An 18,844-nucleotide genomic window follows, 5' to 3' on the forward strand; every position below is an offset into this window, starting at 1 on the left:
TGAGGTGGGCTTGACAATGAAAATTTGATATGAGATATCAGATATATTTGTAACAGATTTTTATTAAATAATATAAATTTTTACTATTTGAGCTATGAATGGTCCTTATTTTTAATAACTTAGCTGTATAACATTTACATGATTAGGTACAAAGGAGAAGTTACCATTGAGGGTTTATGGGCATGACATGGCCTAAATTGTGCCTATATGCCAAAAACCCAAAATATCAAATATTCAATAATAATAGTATGTTTTGCTGAGACGGGCTCAGACAACAAAAAGAAAATTTAGACCTGAGGTGGACAACAGCTTTGTCTGCATCAGATTTGTTAAAACATGCTGATCACAACTAGGTTTGCATGGCCACATGAAATAGATGAAATTAGAACCCCAAAACAAAACCAGAACCTTAGGTTGTGCCATTCAATGAAACATTTTTGAAGTGATCAAATCAAGCATATTTTGGTGACGTGACCTCGTGTTCTATATGGCGATGATGTAAAGGTTATCTATATCTGTAGCCAAGGATGTCGTGTGGCCCGCACAATGACCAATTTCGGGTACCCATAAGAGTTTATAGTTCAAGTGACAATGAAAACATTTTTTATTTTTGGATGAATTCATTCTTCATATCATGAGTTAGTGAATATTCATATACAGCATCAAGAATAGAACAAAACCATACTCAGTCTTGTCCAAGCTTCAACAAACACAAATAATGCCATTCTCCATATAACTTAATAATGTGAACATTAAAACACATTCAATCCATACCCATCAATAAAAATACAGTTCTCATACAGACCAATAAGTAAAATGCAAAGATCCAACTTCCAATCATAATGTGTGCAAGAAGTTAAAGGTCATCACAAGGAAACTGATGACTGAACACTATACTAGTTAGGGACCATAAGTGAAGATGTAAAATAAACCCGTTACCCTGGTTACTGGCAGACTTGGAGACATGATGAGTTGAAGAGAAGAGAGCTCATGCAACAAAAGTAGACAAAGAAATACATCAAAAGTCATACATACAAAAAAATAGTGTCATAATTATGGTGCCAACTTTGAGTACTTTTGGAACTCAAAAGTCATTTAAAACAATTATTTATGAAACACATTTCTGAAAAAAAAATGTCAGCAATTAAATTTCAAACTTTCTTTGAGTGTGAGGTGAAATTTCATTTTTAACATGAAAAGACAACATTCAAATGTGTGCCAAAGACATTTAGTCTCAGTGTGTCTAACAGACATTCAGTCTTTTTGTCCAACAGTCTCTGTGTCTAACAGACATTCAGTCTTTTTGTCCAACAGTCTCAGTGTGTCTAACAGACATTCAGTCTTTTTGTCCAACAGTCTCAGTGTGTCTAACAGACATTCAGTCTTTTTGTCCAACAGTCTCAGTGTGTCTACCAGACATTCAGTCTTTTTGTCCAACAGTCTCAGTGTGTCTAACAGACATTCAGTCTTTTTGTCCAACAGTCTCAGTGTGTCTAACAGACATTCAGTCTTTTTGTCCAATAGTCTCAGTGTGTCTAACAGACATTCAGTCTTTTTGTCCAACAGTCTCAGTGTGTCTAACAGACATTCAGTCTTTTTGTCCAACAGTCTCAGTGTGTCTAACAGACATTCAGTCTTTTTGTCCAACAGTCTCAGTGTGTCTAACAGACATTCTTTTTGTCCAACAGTCTCAGTGTGTCTAACAGACATTCAGTCTTTTTGTCCATTCAGTCTCAGTGTGTCTAACAGACATTCAGTCTTTTTGTCCAACAGTCTCAGTGTGTCTAACAGACATTCAGTCTTTTTGTCCAACAGTCTCAGTGTGTCTAACAGACATTCAGTCTTTTTGTTCAACAGTCTCAGTGTGTCTAACAGACATTCAGTCTTTTTGTCCAACAGTCTCAGTGTGTCTAACAGACAATCAGTCTTTTTGTCCAACAGTCTCAGTGTGTCTAACAGACATTCAGTCTTTTTGTCCAACAGTCTCAGTGTGTCTAACAGACATTCAGTCTTTTTGTCCAACAGTCTCAGTGTGTCTAACAGACATTCAGTCTTTTTGTCCAACAGTCTCAGTGTGTCTAACAGACATTCAGTCTTTTTGTCCAACAGTCTCAGTGTGTCTAACATTCAGTCTCAGTGTGTCTAACAGACATTCAGTCTTTTTGTCCAACAGTCTCAGTGTGTCTAACATTCAGTCTCAGTGTGTCTAACAGACATTCAGTCTTTTTGTCCAACAGTCTCAGTGTGTCTAACATTCAGTCTTTTTGTCCAACAGTCTCAGTGTGTCTAACAGACATTCAGTCTCAGTGTGTCTTACATTCAGTCTCAGTGTGTCCAACATTCAGTCTCAGTGTGTCCAACATTCAGTCTCAGTGTGTTATATCTATTTCTTTGAGTATTTTTCCAAGAGACTAATTCTTTATGGAAGTATTTCACTTTTTTAACTTTTATTTGTACCCTTCCCTTGTTATAAACACACCCAACATACAAAGTCAGCAGCTAGTTAATAAGGCCAGCAATGTCATCAAGTTAAAGCATAACATAAAACAGGAAGTAATCATTCCACATCTACAGTGCAGACATGGACATTACTATTATGCTCTTTAAGTTAATGTAGACTAATAGCTTTGCATTCATTCACAGAGGATCTCCCTTTACAAACTCTTCCAAATATGTCCTTTCATACACACTCATTAATCATTTGTGTACAATTTAAAAAGAATAACAATGAAAAAACTAGGAAGACATTGAAAATAATAAATCAAGACATGATAATCATAAGTGAAATAAGATAAGTGTTCAATCAAAGTACTATTGACTAAAATATTTAGGACTTACAAAAGAAAAGTCTACTTTGGATTCTTCAAACATACAGCTAAGTTCTTACCCTGATAGGTAGTTCTATTCAAATGAACATTTGTAACTCACTATTGAGTAAACAAGTTGTTGAATTGTTCATAGAACAAAAGTCTAACTCTAGAAGGCAACAAAAAATGTCTTCAATCCACATTACTGCAGACGACTTCAATGAAATATCAATTATTTTAATTATTTAAATTGTTTAAAAATTCTTATTATTTCATTTTTACTTGATTTATTTTCAAATCTGAATTAATAAACAAATAAAGCTACAAATAAAAGATTTTTAGTCTTAAAAAACAACAGATCCTGTTTGGGCCCCTTATTAGCAAGAAACACTGACCCAAGATCACCTGTGATCACTTACTGATTCAAATCACTTTTAGGAAAATGCTGTCCTGTATCAAGAAGCCTCTATGTGTAAATAATATATAGGTTTCTTAAAATACAGTATCAAACAAATAGATCAATCTTTTCTTTTTCATTGATCATCTGTAAATTGTATAAGAATGGAAATAATGATGTTTTTTTTTTTTATTTTTTAAAGTAAAAAAGTTATATCTTTCTGAAAAGATAATATCCAAACCATAGACTTATATATACTATATCTAGACTGGGCAGGGAGATTTTATAACACAACAAAAAATGCAGTGAAATTTTTTTAGAAAGTTGGATCAAGGCATTGTTTTGTAAAGTAATTATATGTTACATAGGTTAGGGTTGAAAAAAAACAGCAACTTTACTTCTTTTAACTACTTTACAAAACAACGCCTTGATCCAACTTTCTAAAACATTTTCACGATCGATCAATCGCGGATAAGAATTTATTTCCCGTTTCCAGTCTAGATATAATATATAAGTCTATGATCCAAACTTTTGAATCTATATATATATAATTCTCTTCTTCCCTCAAGAGTTCGGTCGAGAAGTAAGGAAAGATAACTCTCTTATTTCTGCAGATAGTCCACAAGAAAACAAGAGTAGTATTCACACTACGGTTGGCTGGCTGCGCAAGCTTGACTGTCGTTTAAAGTTATCAAACCCTGCCCGCTCCCACCCCCCTTTGTCCTGCGGGAGGTTTGGACTAGGAACTAATCTAAGTAATCTACTATGTATATATATATATATATATATATATATATATATATATATATATATATATAGCAGGGCTGGACTTAACCATTGTGAGGCCCTATGCAAAATGGATTTCGCGGGGCCAAGTTTGGGTAGGGAAGCCGATAATAAGTGAAATTTAAGATTCGCCTATGCATTTTATTAATTCTTTACTACGTACAGAATTACTTTACGAGACTAGAGTGTAGCAAAGTCATACAGTATATCATAATAATTCTGTTTCCTAAAAAGATCACGCTCAATAGTAAGAATTACCAAATGTTTCAATCTATCTTTTGAGAATTGTTTTCCATATTGAATGACACCCCAAAATGACAATTGTTGTGTATATATTTCCGTATATTTTGCGATTTCGGGAGAATTCCAGGAGCTCCTGGTAAATCGACAGGAGGGCGCGGGAAATCTGTTTTAAGTTATAAAATGGTTTAATTTAAACACCTTGAATAAGAGCGGGTCCTATGAAAGTGCGGATCCTTTGAAAGTGGGGGCCCACTGCGGTCGTATAGGTTGAAGTGGCCTAAGACCGGCCATGCAAAATAGCGGCGTATGCTACGCCGCCGGTCGACTAGTATTGTATAATAGTGACACTTTGGTGAAATTAAAACAAAATCAAATCAACTTTTAATAAAAAAAAAGTTGACTGCTTTTGAGACAAACAAGAATTTTTTAAAAATGTAAACAACAATTCAAAAAATAAAACATAAGAAGTTCAGTTCTCTAAGTATCAATGTACACTAAGTGTTACATACACACAACAAATTAATGCATCATTATATATGGTTTACACACAAAATCTATGTATCATTACATACTAAGACTTACTAACACACAACATAGAAATATTCTTTCCTATATTTGTCTAACATTACATAAAAACCAATGGGTTCTGAAAAAAAAACAGTGTATGATTAACACAGCCTAATAACAGCCTTAGTTTTCTTCATGTTTTGAGGAATAAAAATAAAAAAGTGCCAAAGAGGTAACTGCTACCAAAATATGTGTTCTCATTTAGTGAATCCCCTAAAGGTGCAGTTTTTTTTTTATACTAATAGTTTTTTTTAGAACATATGTAGAAACATTTCTTCCCCTTCTCTTTCAGTCAGAGTGCATACAACAAATAAAATGCAAACAGCAGCAAGTTGAAATGAATTTCATAAAAAGGTTTCTTGGTAATTCTTAGACAACCATGACACTTCTAAAGCCATTCAAACTTTGTACGAGTACTGGATGAAATAAGATACCTCCACAAAATATCATGAATTTTATCAGGTCCAGATGGACAGTTATCGTGGTGAGTATCTCAAACCCAAGTTTTTGTATTCCACTAACTCAGACTCAATGACTTTCATCTGTAGCTGGTGCTCCTTTTGTTTCTGAGCCTCACTAGCAAAACTGAGACTCTCAGGGCGTGTCTGGGGCTGAGACGGAGTGTTTTTAAGTTTGATATTGACTGTGTGAATTTCGTGACATTTGGTGAATTTCCTCCCTTTGTTGATCACACTCTCAAATGCACTCCACACATAGTTTCTGTGAGTTAGATATATTCGAAAGCCGTGGTCGTAAACATTTCTCAGTAGACCCAAATACTGGAAAGATAACAAAAACATTTATGAAAAAATGTTTTTTTAATGAAGACATCACAAGACATGTACTGCCCAATATCTTAGTTAAACTTTCAATGCAAAAAAAAAATGTAAACAAAATTCATGAGCTAGAGTTTAAAATAAGAAGACTTCCATTAACATTAAGTGTTTATCAATGTTAGCTATTCAAGGGGCATGATGGCTGAGAAGTAAAGCGATTAGCTTCTGAACTGAGAGGTCATGAGTTAAAGTCCCAGTGAAGAATTAGATTTTTAGAACCCTACTGAGGTCTTACCTCTCAACCTTATCTTATATAATACAGACGTTACTTGAAAAAAGAAGATGATTACGTCCTACACGTCATGCAGCAATAGAATTTAGCCATGCATATTAACCAATGACCTAAATTCTGCTAAGTCCCTGGTTTTTCTGGCTAGCCAACCTGAAATACACTGGCAAAGTTAAGATACTTGGTCATTTTGCTGGCAACAGCACATCCCAGTTAACCATCACCCAAATAGATAAATAGATGAGCTTTACATCCTTTGCCCAGATAGATGAGGTCTGAAAGGGGTACCCTAGCCTTTAAATGCTACTTAGCAGGTTTTTTTTTGGTATTTATTACTATACCAGTAAAGAGACTTCAACAATTTTGTAGCTCATAATGCACATAAAAACTCAAAATAAATGTCAATCAAATGCATCTCAAAATGTTGTCAAAAAAAAACAAAAAAAACAAGGCAGAAGTAATAGAAAGTAATAATCATAATATTACAATATTCACTATTCTAGATAATACCAATTTCAAACTTCAAAATTGTGCATGTCCCTGAAGAGTTATCCATTTTGTTAGATTTAAATACTGTGTCCGCAGTTAGACGGTTAGTAACTCATCATTAAAATTCTATTATTGTCTAATCATTAGTGGCAACAAATATTTAAAAAAAAAAAAAAAAACTTTTGTGATTCCAAAGTGTTGATCCATGTGTACTTGTATATCTTTCATTCCAGATATATATGTGTACATAAGAAAAGATGCTTGACAAATGTGTGTGTAAACCTACTTTAATGTATTCTTCTTTTGATGGGTCTGTAGCACTCCAGGTCACATGTGTTTCAAAGGCTAACTGTCGGACATCATCAAGGGAACCATCATCCAAGGCCAGCATTAAAGACTCGTGTTCATATCCTTCAACATCCATCTTGACAATATCAAGTTGTCTCTATTCAACCAAACCAGAATATATAGAAAAGTGTTATATGAAATCACAATAATCAGAAAGGGATTATAATCATACCTTAATTTTGTTTTTCTATAGCTATGTCCCTTGCCTTATGATAGAACAAGAGCAGAAGAGAAATTAACACCTGTGACAGGGGGCACAAATGTCCACAGTGAAGGAAAAAACATTGACAAAGTAATTTATAATATATTCCAGTTCAAGACAGTATAAAGAAATGCTTGAAATACTTTGAAGTTAAAGAACTTTTTCAATTTGTTAATTGGAGATTATTTGTAAGAACCCCTTTGTCTACTTTATTATCATTAAGTATTATATGAAATGTTTATCAAAAGGATGAAGCATACAATGAAACGAACCAAAATATAAATTATTATTAATTTATAAGAGCAGTTCTAAAGTCATCTTATAGTCAGTAAAACATGTATTTTCAAAGGCTTGTATATTATATGTAATGATTAGCAGATGAATTATTAGCAGAGTGGATTCTCTTTCTCCAACATAACTTCCATTTCTTTGATAAAGTGAGCAGATAAGAAAAGAAAATAAGTAATATCTTTGTCTTGGCTTCTGAATTTATCCCTTAACCTCAGCAAGTGCTGAGATCTTAAGAGTTCAACTGCAAAACAAAGACTTAAGGCTCAACTTTCGCACATTAAAACTCATCTACAGAAACAAAATACATGATGCATCATGGTGTTATGTACTTCTGCAAGATGAGAGTAATGTCCTTGAGATATCCAGACTGACAGTCAAACAGACAACTGTAACCATCTGAAATAGTCTAGTAGTGTTGTGCGTTGCACTTGGAACACTAAGGCCAGCAAATGCAACAAAAGCTCCCTTCCACCAGCCTGAAGTGGACAGCGAGTTCCTCCTTCCCGCTGTCCTGTCCGACGGGGGGATGAGACTCGGGGTTAAACTTAGAGTTTGTTTTGTGTTCACTTCCAATGGACACAGGCACTCCGAACTCGCGGACAAGAGACACAGCCAAAGGCCGCACCACTGGGACCCCCGTCGTATTTGTGTACTGTACCAGGCTAACCGTGCGGGAGATGCCATTTATGTAACGGCACCTTGAGGGACAGCGCTTGTACGTTGACAGATCGCTGCAGGAGCTTTTCTTTTACATCCCCGCACAGTGCAATGGAGATACTCTCACACCCCCTTAGGCTCTCCCGTGGGAGCCTTGTTTCGCTACCCTTTGGCCTTGTCGTCCCCTCACACGACCGTTTCCACTCAGGTGCCACTATGAGGCAGGGCAGCAAGCCTGGGACAACTGTAACCAGATCTAGCTATGGCATAAGAAGCATAAAAAAAAAACAAGGGAGAAGAATTGGAGTGCTGTGAAAGTAACCTAATCCATTCACTTTCCCTGGTCAGCAGCTATTCTTAACAGGATATCAAGAGAGAGGCTGGTCCATTCTTTAACATTGTCCACAAAGAGTGTAAAAAGTAGAGCTTGATAGGCAACTTACATCAGATGACTTCTTTGCCATTGGAAATACTACCATCTACTAGGAAGATTTCAAAACTTACATCAGATGACTTCTTTGCCATTGGAAATACTACCATCTACTAGGAAGATTTCAAAACTTACATCAGATGACTTCTTTGCCATTGGAAATACTACCATCTACTAGGAAGATTTCAAAACTTACATCAGATGACTTCTTTGCCATTGGAAATACTACCATCTACTAGGAAGATTTCAAAACTTACATCAGATGACTTCTTTGCCATTGGAAATACTACCATCTACTAGGAAGATTTCAAAACTTGAGCAGATTTGAGTGACAAATGAACGTCAAAAAAAAACAAAATGTATAAAGTAGACTAAAAATATACAAGACGCTCTCTGAAATTTAGACAGTACAGATGCAGAGAATTTTATTTTTGTGTATGTAGAGAGTACTGCCTTACCCAAAATCTAGTTTGGCACGCACACCCACTCTCTGCATTGCCTATAATAAAATGTAATTCTTTGCCTAAAGTATAATGTGCTAGATCAAACTGGGAACAACCTGGTTTGGGAGATGATGGTGTTGCTTTCGATGCTCAGCAATAGTGTACAGCTGCCACCATCCTGTGGTGGGGTTGTTCACTGTACCATTCTTTGCAGCAACACCAGTGGCATGGAAGTAAAGGTTACCCTGGTAAACATTGGGTGCAGTTTTCATGCTGGGGAACAAATGCAGCGCCATTAAGACAAAAGAAAACAAAATTTACTTCATAGGTAACAAGCTTAAAACTAAGAATATTATCTGTAACCTAAGTCTCCAGACTTATCAGTAGCCTATAATCTATGTTTGGAGCCTTAACTTAAGTCTCAGGATTTGCATGTATCATTAAGTCTCAAGTCTTATCTGTAACTAGTAACCTATGTCTCAAGTCTTATCTGTAACTAGTAATCTATGTTTCAAGTCTTATCTGTAACCAGTAACCTATGTTTCAAGTCTTATCTGTAACTAGTAACCTATGTCTCAAGTCTTATCTGTAACCAGTAACCTATGTTTCAAGTCTTATCTGTAACCAGTAATCTATGTTTCAAGTCTTATCTGTAACCAGTAACCTATGTTTCAAGTCTTATCTGTAACCAGTAATCTATGTTTCAAGTCTTATCTGTAACCAGTAATCTATGTTTCAAGTCTTATCTGTAACCAGTAATCTATGTTTCAAGTCTTATCTGTAACTAGTAACCTATGTTTCAAGTCTTATCTGTAGCTAGAAACCTATGTTTCAAGTCTTATCTGTAACCAGTAACCTATGTTTCAAGTCTTATCTGTAACCAGTAACCCATGTTTCAAGTCTTATCTGTAACCAGTAACCTATGTTTCAAGTCTTATCTGTAACCAGTAACCTATGTTTCAAGTCTTATCTGTAACCTGTAACCTATGTTTCAAGTCTTATCTGTAACCAGTAATCTATGTTTCAAGTCTTATCTGTAACCAGTAATCTATGTTTCAAGTCTTATCTGTAACCAGTAATCTATGTTTCAAGTCTTATCTGTAACTAGTAACCTATGTTTCAAGTCTTATCTGTAGCTAGAAACCTATGTTTCAAGTCTTATCTGTAAACAGTAACCTATGTTTCAAGTCTTATCTGTAACCAGTAACCCATGTTTCAAGTCTTATCTGTAACCAGTAACCTATGTTTCAAGTCTTATCTGTAACCAGTAACCTATGTTTCAAGTCTTATCTGTAACTAGTAACCTATGTCTCAAGTCTTATCTGTAACCAGTAACCTATGTTTCAAGTCCTACCTGTAACCAGTAACCTATGTTTCAAGTCTTATCTGTAACCAGTAACCTATGTTTCAAGTCTTATCTGTAACCAGTAACCTATGTTTCAAGTCTTATCTGTAACTAGTAACCTATGTTTCAAGTCTTATCTGTAACCAGTAACCTATGTTTCAAGTCTTATCTGTAACCAGTAACCTATGTTTCAAGTCTTATCTGTAACCAGTAACCTATGTTTCCAGTCTTATCTGTAACCAGTAACCTATGTTTCAAGTCTTATCTGTAACCAGTAACCTATGTTTCAAGTCTTATCTGTAACCAGTAACCTATGTTTCCAGTCTTATCTGTAACCAGTAACCTATGTTTCAAGTCCTACCTGTAACCAGTAACCTATGTTTCCAGTCTTATCTGTAACCAGTAACCTATGTTTCAAGTCCTACCTGTAACCAGTAACCTATGTTTCAAGTCCTACCTGTTAGCAGTAACCTATGTTTCAAGTCCTACCTGTAACCAGTAACCTATGTTTCAAGTCTTATCTGTAACCAGTAACCTATGTTTCAAGTCCTACCTGTAACCAGTAACCTATGTTTCAAGTCCTACCTGTAACCAGTAACCTATGTTTCAAGTCTTACCTGTAACCAGTAACCTATGTTTCAAGTCCTACCTGTAACCAGTAACCTATGTTTCAAGTCTTACCTGTAACCAGTAACCTATGTTTCAAGTCCTACCTGTAACCAGTAACCTATGTTTCAAGTCCTACCTGTAACCAGTAACCTATGTTTCAAGTCCTACCTGTAACCAGTAACCTATGTTTCAAGTCCTACCTGTAACCAGTAACCTATGTTTCAAGTCCTACCTGTAACCAGTAACCTATGTTTCAAGTCCTACCTGTAACCAGTAACCTATGTTTCAAGTCCTACCTGTAACCAGTAACCTATGTTTCAAGTCCTACCTGTAACCAGTAACCTATGTTTCAAGTCCTACCTGTAACCAGTAACCTATGTTTCAAGTCCTACCTGTAACCAGTAACCTATGTTTCAAGTCCTACCTGTAACCAGTAACCTATGTTTCAAGTCCTACCTGTAACCAGTAACCTATGTTTCAAGTCCTACCTGTAACCAGTAACCTATGTTTCAAGTCCTACCTGTAACCAGTAACCTATGTTTCAAGTCCTACCTGTAACCAGTAACCTATGTTTCAAGTCCTACCTGTAACCAGTAACCTATGTTTCAAGTCCTACCTGTAACCAGTAACCTATGTTTCAAGTCCTACCTGTAACCAGTAACCTATGTTTCAAGTCCTACCTGTAACCTATGTTTCAAGTCCTACCTGTAACCAGTAACCTATGTTTCAAGTCCTACCTGTAACCTATGTTTCAAGTCCTACCTGTAACCTTTGTTTCAAGTCCTACCTGTAACCTAAGTCTCTGCACAAATGGTAAAGGTGACAGAAAAGATATGGGGGACAATAATTTTAAAAGATTCCTAGCATACAAATTATTTTTAATGACTTTAGACACTATTCTGAACATCTTATCTTATCTTATCTTATATAATACAGATGTTACTTTAAAAAAGAAACAGTAGGCTAATGTGCAATCAATGTGGTAATGAAAGCATATTTTGAGGTTTCCGTTTTATAACTAACAAGGTGAACTATTTAACAAAACAGTAAGTTCCATTCAATGGTGAAAGTTTTTCAATGATTCTATTTGAAATTTGAGCCATTGTTATTTTCATTTATAAAATGTTCTGTACAAATATGAGAGCCATTATTAAATAAAAATCATTCTAATCAACTTCATGGAGATCAATATTTATGAATGTTCACCATTATTTCACTGTCTGAGGTCTGAAGCGATAACTTGTATATGATGATATAAATCAGTTTGGCATAATAAAAAAAAGGTTTGCATGAAAATTATAAAACTATATGATTTCATAGAAGAAGCTAACCTTGGATCAAAAGCATGAACATCACAACCATAGGAAACCATGTCCTGGTCATAGGAGAAATCAAAGTTTATACTGGAAAAAAATAAAAATTATTGTCAACATTATTTCTTGATATACTGGTATTCTTCTGCGAGTGAAACAGCTTTTGGCCAGCTTTATTTATGGACCTAAATTCACTGGCTGACATAAATCAAAATTGTTCTAAAGCCAAATCTTGACTAAATGAATAGGTTTTCTTTGTAAAACTGCAAATAATTCAGTTGCTCTGTACTGAGTACTTTTTTTTAAAATTCTGCAGAAAAACTCATTTTCTTTTATGTAGCAGCAATAAAAAAAAAAAAAAAAAAAAACAGCCAGACACCAAAGATGATGAGAGCTTGCTAAGAAATAAGTCAATTAAAACTTGTACAAATACTTCAACTAGAAACCTGGCATTCAGTAAGGAAACAAATAATCTATTCACTTACCCGTAAGAGTAGACCAAACAATCCCCCTTGATTGGTTTGTAGAGTGGATCATCACACAGCTCCCAGCCTCCATCAGTTACTTTACCCATTCGGATCACACTAGAACATGTAGCCTGTGGGCTGTTGATGTATCTGAGAGACAAAGCAAAACAAATAGTCAAGGGATCTGACAAAGCAAAACAATATATACAGTCAAGTGATCTGAAAAAGCAAAACAATTTATACAGTCCAGTGATCTCACAAAGCAAAACAATATATACAGTCCAGTGATCTGACAAAGCAAAGCAATATATAAAATACAGTCTAGTGATCTTAAAGAGTTCAACTGCAAAACAAAGACTTAAGGCTTTACTTTCGCACATTAAAATTCATCTACAAAAAAATATACATGATGCATCATGGTGTTATGTACTTCTGCAAGATGAGAGTAATGTCCTTGAGATATCCAGACTGACAGTCAAACAGACAACTGTAACCAGATTTAGCTTTTGCATAAGAAGCATACAAAAAAACAAGGGAGAAGAATTAAAGACCTTCAAACATACATCAATTCATTTAATGAAGACAAACATATAAAAGAGGAGAGCTTTTTTTGTGACAGTACGTGCCGGTGCGGCGGCGTACAGGCATCTTTTTGAATGTGGGGAAAAAATTATTACTTTTCTTGTATTTTAACTTTTATTATTAATTTATAAGTAGTTAAAAGTTAAGCAATCCATCACTGAGTACCTGCACCTATTTTTTTTTACAAAAAAAGCACTTTATAAGAGTTTGTCTGTTATTAAAGACAGGGATTGATCATAAAAAAAATTATACCGCCTCTCTTTTTTTTTTGAAAGTAAGTCTGTAAATTATAGGAATATTTTGATGATTCAATCAAGAGAGCTGTGCTACCTATGATAGAATGATTCAATCAAGAGGGCTGTGTTACCGTTACCTATGATAGAATGATTCAATCAAGAGGGCTGTGTTACCGTTACCTATGATAGAATGATTCAATCAAGAGAGCTGTGCTACCTATGATAGAATGATTCAATCAAGAGGGCTGTGTTACCGTTACCTATGATAGAATGATTCAATCAAGAGGGCTGTGTTACCGTTACCTATGATAGAATGATTCAATCAAGAGGGCTGTGTTACCTATGATAGAATGATTCAATCAAGAGGGCTGTGTTACCTATGATAGAAGTCTTGCACTTCTTTGTGAGACATTTGGTCAAGGACTTCATCACTTGGTATAGGATTGACATCAGGAAGGGGAGGAGGAGGAGCTTCTGTTCTATTGGCTCTAATCTCTTGTCGAGATATACTACCACACTGAGAAAAGAAAAAAATCATACAATTACAATTAATAGCAGCATATATAGATCTATACTACAGGAAGATTTGGTCAAAATCTGGCCAGAAACCCGGGGATTTTGCCCATCACCTTATTTTCCCTCAGTAATTCCTGTCCGAGAACTGTAGACAATACCCTATGGTACTTTATAATCTATCAGCTTACATGTCACACCATTTTGAAAGTCAGTCAAAGTTATAGACTACATTTTTTTTTCATCCTTTCAAATTTTCTATTCGGCAGCAGACATTATCCGTTGAATTATAAAGAGCAACATTATTAGTTGAATTATAAAGAGGGGTCGACTAAGAAAGATAGCAAGAGATTGAGAACTTTTGGGAACGAGTTGTGTGTGAGCCATTTATGGTGTGAACCAGTTGTCGGGTGATCAAATTGTCGTGAATGATTTGTCGGAGAACTAATTGTCTGTGAGTGATTCCTCGTGGTCCACAAAAACCCATACTTCCGATGTTCTTATGTGACCGTAATTGGACCCTCAAGAGAGTCCCGACCCACAGGTTCAAACCACTCATCTAGCACCTGAGCAAGTTAAAGAAGTGATTGAAACATTTAGATTTCTTCTTTTTTAGTTACGCAACATTCTTGTCATAAAGATCCAGATTATTTCATTTACAAGAAAATGAAATTTAGCAGAAAAAAAAAGAACTTCTTAACGAACCCAGCTACTGAAAGATTTCTGTGTACTGATGATTTCATCCTGTAAGCATGTGTGTCCCCTGTAAGTGTTTTGACATGCGTGTGATTGCATGTGTGTGTATATGTGTAGGTGTGTCTCTGTAGGCCTACTAAGTCTAGATGTGTAGACCTTGCCTCCTGTTCACTAAGCCGCATCACAGTCTACATTTAATGCGTGCCGCTCATACAAATGTGAAAGTGTCAACCAAATTAAAAGGCAGTGCCGCGTGTGTGTGTGTGTTCAGTTAAGTTCACTCTAGGAAATGGGTGAATTAAAGCAGGCAGAATGAGCACTATAGTCTTTCTAAATAAAAACCTGATAACACACACAACATAAAACAACAAAAAGACAGAGCAAACCTTAGTCTCTAGCTTCTCTGTAGCTTTCTATCAATCCCTACATTTCTTCTTCTTTCTCTCTCAGTCTATCTATCCCTACATTTCTTCTTCTTTCTCTCTCAGTCTATCTATCCCAACATTTCTTTCTTTTTCTCTCTCAGTCTATCTATCCCAACATTTCTTTCTTTTTCTCTCTCTATCTATCCCAACATTTCTTTCTTTTTCTCTCAGTCTATCTATCCCAACATTTCTTTCTTTTTCTCTCTCAGTCTATCTATCCCAACATTTCTTTCTTTTTCTCTCAGTCGATCTATCCCAACATTTCTTTCTTTCTCTCTCAGTCTATCTATCCCAACATTTCTTTCTTTCTCTCTCAGTCTATCTATCCCAACATTTCTTTCTTTCTCTCTCAGTCTATCTATCCCAACATTTCTTTCTTTTTCTCTCTCAGTCTATCTATCCCAACATTTCTTTCTTTTTCTCTCTCAGTCTATCTATCCCAACATTTCTTTCTTTTTCTCTCTCAGTCTATCAATCCCAACATTTCTTTCTTTTTCTCTCTCAGTCTATCTATCCCAACATTTCTTTCTTTTCTCTCTCACTCTATCTATCCCAACATTTCTTTCTTTCTCTCTCAGTCTATCTATCCCAACATTTCTTTCTTTCTCTCTCAGTCTATCTATCCCAACATTTCTTTCTTTTTCTCTCTCAGTCTATCTATCCCAACATTTCTTTCTTTTTCTCTCTCAGTCTATCTATCCCAACATTTCTTTCTTTCTCTCTCAGTCTATCTATCCCAACATTTCTTTTTTTCTCTCTCAGTCTATCTATCCCAACATTTCTTTCTTTTTCTCTCTCAGTCTACCTATCCCAACATTTCTTTCTTTTTCTCTCAGTCTATCTATCCCAACATTTCTTTCTTTCTCTCTCAGTCTATCTATCCCAACATTTCTTTCTTTTTCTCTCTCAGTCTATCTATCCCAACATTTCTTTCTTTTTCTCTCTCAGTCTATCTATCCAAACATTTCTTTCTTTCTCTCTCAGTCTATCTATCCAAACATTTCTTTCTTTCTCTCTCAGTCTATCTATCCCAACATTTCTTTCTTTTTCTCTCTCAGTCTATCTATCCCAACATTTCTTTCTTTCTCTCTCAGTCTATCTATCCCAATATTTCTTTCTTTCTCTCTCAGTCTATCTGTCCCAACATTTCTTCTTCTTTCTCTCTCAGTCTATCTATCCCAACATTTCTTTCTTTTTCTCTCTCAGTCTATCTATCCCAACATTTCTTTCTTTTTCTCTCAGTCTATCTATCCCAACATTTCTTTCTTTTTCTCTCAGTCTATCTATCCCAACATTTCTTTCTTTTTCTCTCTCAGTCTATCTATCCCAACATTTCTTTCTTTTTCTCTCTCTATCTATCCCAACATTTCTTTCTTTTTCTCTCAGTCTATCTATCCCAACATTTCTTTCTTTTTTCTCTCTCAGTCTATCCATCCCAACATTTCTTTCTTTTTCTCTCAGTCGATCTATCCCAACATTTCTTTCTTTCTCTCTCAGTCTATCTATCCCAACATTTCTTTCTTTCTCTCTCAGTCTATCTATCCCAACATTTCTTTCTTTTCTCTCAGTCTATCTATCCCAACATTTCTTTCTTTTTCTCTCTCAGTCTATCTATCCCAACATTTCTTTCTTTTCTCTCTCAGTCTATCTATCCCAACATTTCTTTCTTTTTCTCTCTCAGTCTATCAATCCCAACATTTCTTTCTTTTTCTCTCTCAGTCTACCTATCCCAACATTTCTTTCTTTTTCTCTCAGTCTATCTATCCCAACATTTCTTTCTTTCTCTCTCAGTCTATCTATCCCAACATTTCTTTCTTTTTCTCTCTCAGTCTATCTATCCCAACATTTCTTTCTTTTTCTCTCTCAGTCTATCTATCCAAACATTTCTTTCTTTCTCTCTCAGTCTATCTATCCAAACATTTCTTTCTTTCTCTCTCAGTCTATCTATCCCAACATTTCTTTCTTTTTCTCTCTCAGTCTATCTATCCCAACATTTCTTTCTTTCTCTCTCAGTCTATCTATCCCAACATTTCTTTCTTTCTCTCTCAGTCTATCTGTCCCAACATTTCTTCTTCTTTCTCTCTCAGTCTATCTATCCCAACATTTCTTTCTTTTTCTCTCTCAGTCTATCTATCCCAACATTTCTTTCTTTTTCTCTCAGTCTATCTATCCCAACATTTCTTTCTTTTTCTCTCAGTCTATCTATCCCAACATTTCTTTCTTTTTCTCTCTCAGTCTATCTATCCCAACATTTCTTTCTTTTTCTCTCTCTATCTATCCCAACATTTCTTTCTTTTTCTCTCAGTCTATCTATCCCAACATTTCTTTCTTTTTTCTCTCTCAGTCTATCCATCCCAACATTTCTTTCTTTTTCTCTCAGTCGATCTATCCCAACATTTCTTTCTTTCTCTCTCAGTCTATCTATCCCAACATTTCTTTCTTTCTCTCTCAGTCTATCTATCCCAACATTTCTTTCTTTCTCTCTCAGTCTATCTATCCCAACATTTCTTTCTTTTTCTCTCTCAGTCTATCAATCCCAACATTTCTTTCTTTTTCTCTCTCAGTCTATCTATCCCAACATTTCTTTCTTTTTCTCTCTCACTCTATCTATCCCAACATTTCTTTCTTTCTCTCTCAGTCTATCTATCCCAACATTTCTTTCTTTCTCTCTCAGTCTATCTATCCCAACATTTCTTTCTTTTTCTCTCTCTATCTATCCCAACATTTCTTTCTTTCTCTCTCACTCTATCTATCCCAACATTTCTTTCTTTCTCTCTCAGTCTATCTATCCCAACATTTCTTTCTTTCTCTCTCAGTCTATCTATCCCAACATTTCTTTCTTTTTCTCTCTCTATCTATCCCAACATTTCTTTCTTTTTCTCTCAGTCTATCTATCCCAACATTTCTTTCTTTCTCTCTCAGTCTATCTATCCCAACATTTCTTTTTTTCTCTCTCAGTCTATCTATCCCAACATTTCTTTCTTTTTCTCTCTCAGTCTATCTATCCCAACATTTCTTTCTTTTTCTCTCAGTCTATCTATCCCAACATTTCTTTCTTTTTCTCTCTCAGTCTATCTATCCCAACATTTCTTTCTTTTTCTCTCTCTATCTATCCCAACATTTCTTTCTTTTTCTCTCAGTCTATCTATCCCAACATTTCTTTCTTTTTCTCTCTCAGTCTATCTATCCCAACATTTCTTTCTTTCTCTCTCAGTCTATCCATCCCAACATTTCTTCTTCTTTCTCTCTCAGTCTATCTATCCCAACATTTCTTTCTTTTTCTCTCAGTCTGTCTATCCCAACATTTCTTTCTTTCTCTCTCAGTCTATATATCCCAACATTTCTTTCTTTTTCTCTCTCAGTCTATCTATCCCAACATTTCTTTCTTTTTCTCTCTCAGTCTATCTATCCCAACATTTCTTTCTTTTTCTCTCTCAGTCTATCTATCCCAACATTTCTTTCTTTTTCTCTCTCAGTCTATCTATCCCAACATTTCTTTCTTTCTCTCTCAATCTATCTATCCCAACATTTCTTTCTTTTTCTCTCTCAGTCTATCTATCCCAACATTTCTTTCTTTTTCTCTCAGTCTATCTATCCCAACATTTCTTTCTTTCTCTCTCAGTCTATCTATCCCAACATTTCTTTCTTTTTCTCTCTCAGTCTATCTATCCCAACATTTCTTTCTTTTTCTCTCTCAGTCTATCTATCCAAACATTTCTTTCTTTCTCTCTCAGTCTATCTATCCAAACATTTCTTTCTTTCTCTCTCAGTCTATCTATCCCAACATTTCTTTCTTTTTCTCTCTCAGTCTATCTATCCAAACATTTCTTTCTTTCTCTCTCAGTCTATCTATCCCAACATTTCTTTCTTTCTCTCTCAGTCTATCTGTCCCAACATTTCTTCTTCTTTCTCTCTCAGTCTATCTATCCCAAC

The 18,844-nt window shown here is 35.3% G+C and overlaps 1 protein-coding gene across 7 annotated transcripts in view; it reads right to left on the minus strand.

Moving 5' to 3' along the window:
* Nucleotides 1–586: 586 nt before the first annotated feature.
* Nucleotides 587–18,844, minus strand: part of LOC106068302 (probable methyltransferase-like protein 24) — a 65,302-nt gene continuing 47,044 nt past the window's right edge. For all 7 annotated transcript variants that reach the window (XM_056034513.1, XM_056034512.1, XM_013227633.2 and 4 more), the window contains 6 exons: nucleotides 13,655–13,794; nucleotides 12,478–12,609; nucleotides 12,011–12,082; nucleotides 8,842–8,998; nucleotides 6,641–6,799; nucleotides 587–5,579 (listed from right to left, as the gene is read on the minus strand). In XM_056034513.1, the coding sequence (XP_055890488.1) occupies nucleotides 5,277–5,579; nucleotides 6,641–6,799; nucleotides 8,842–8,998; nucleotides 12,011–12,082; nucleotides 12,478–12,609; nucleotides 13,655–13,794 (963 nt within the window). In that variant the 3' untranslated portion in view covers nucleotides 587–5,276. The remainder of the gene's footprint in view (nucleotides 5,580–6,640; nucleotides 6,800–8,841; nucleotides 8,999–12,010; nucleotides 12,083–12,477; nucleotides 12,610–13,654; nucleotides 13,795–18,844) is intronic.

This window comes from Biomphalaria glabrata, chromosome 7 (genome assembly GCF_947242115.1).
Source record: "Biomphalaria glabrata chromosome 7, xgBioGlab47.1, whole genome shotgun sequence".
NCBI lineage: Eukaryota > Metazoa > Mollusca > Gastropoda > Planorbidae > Biomphalaria > Biomphalaria glabrata.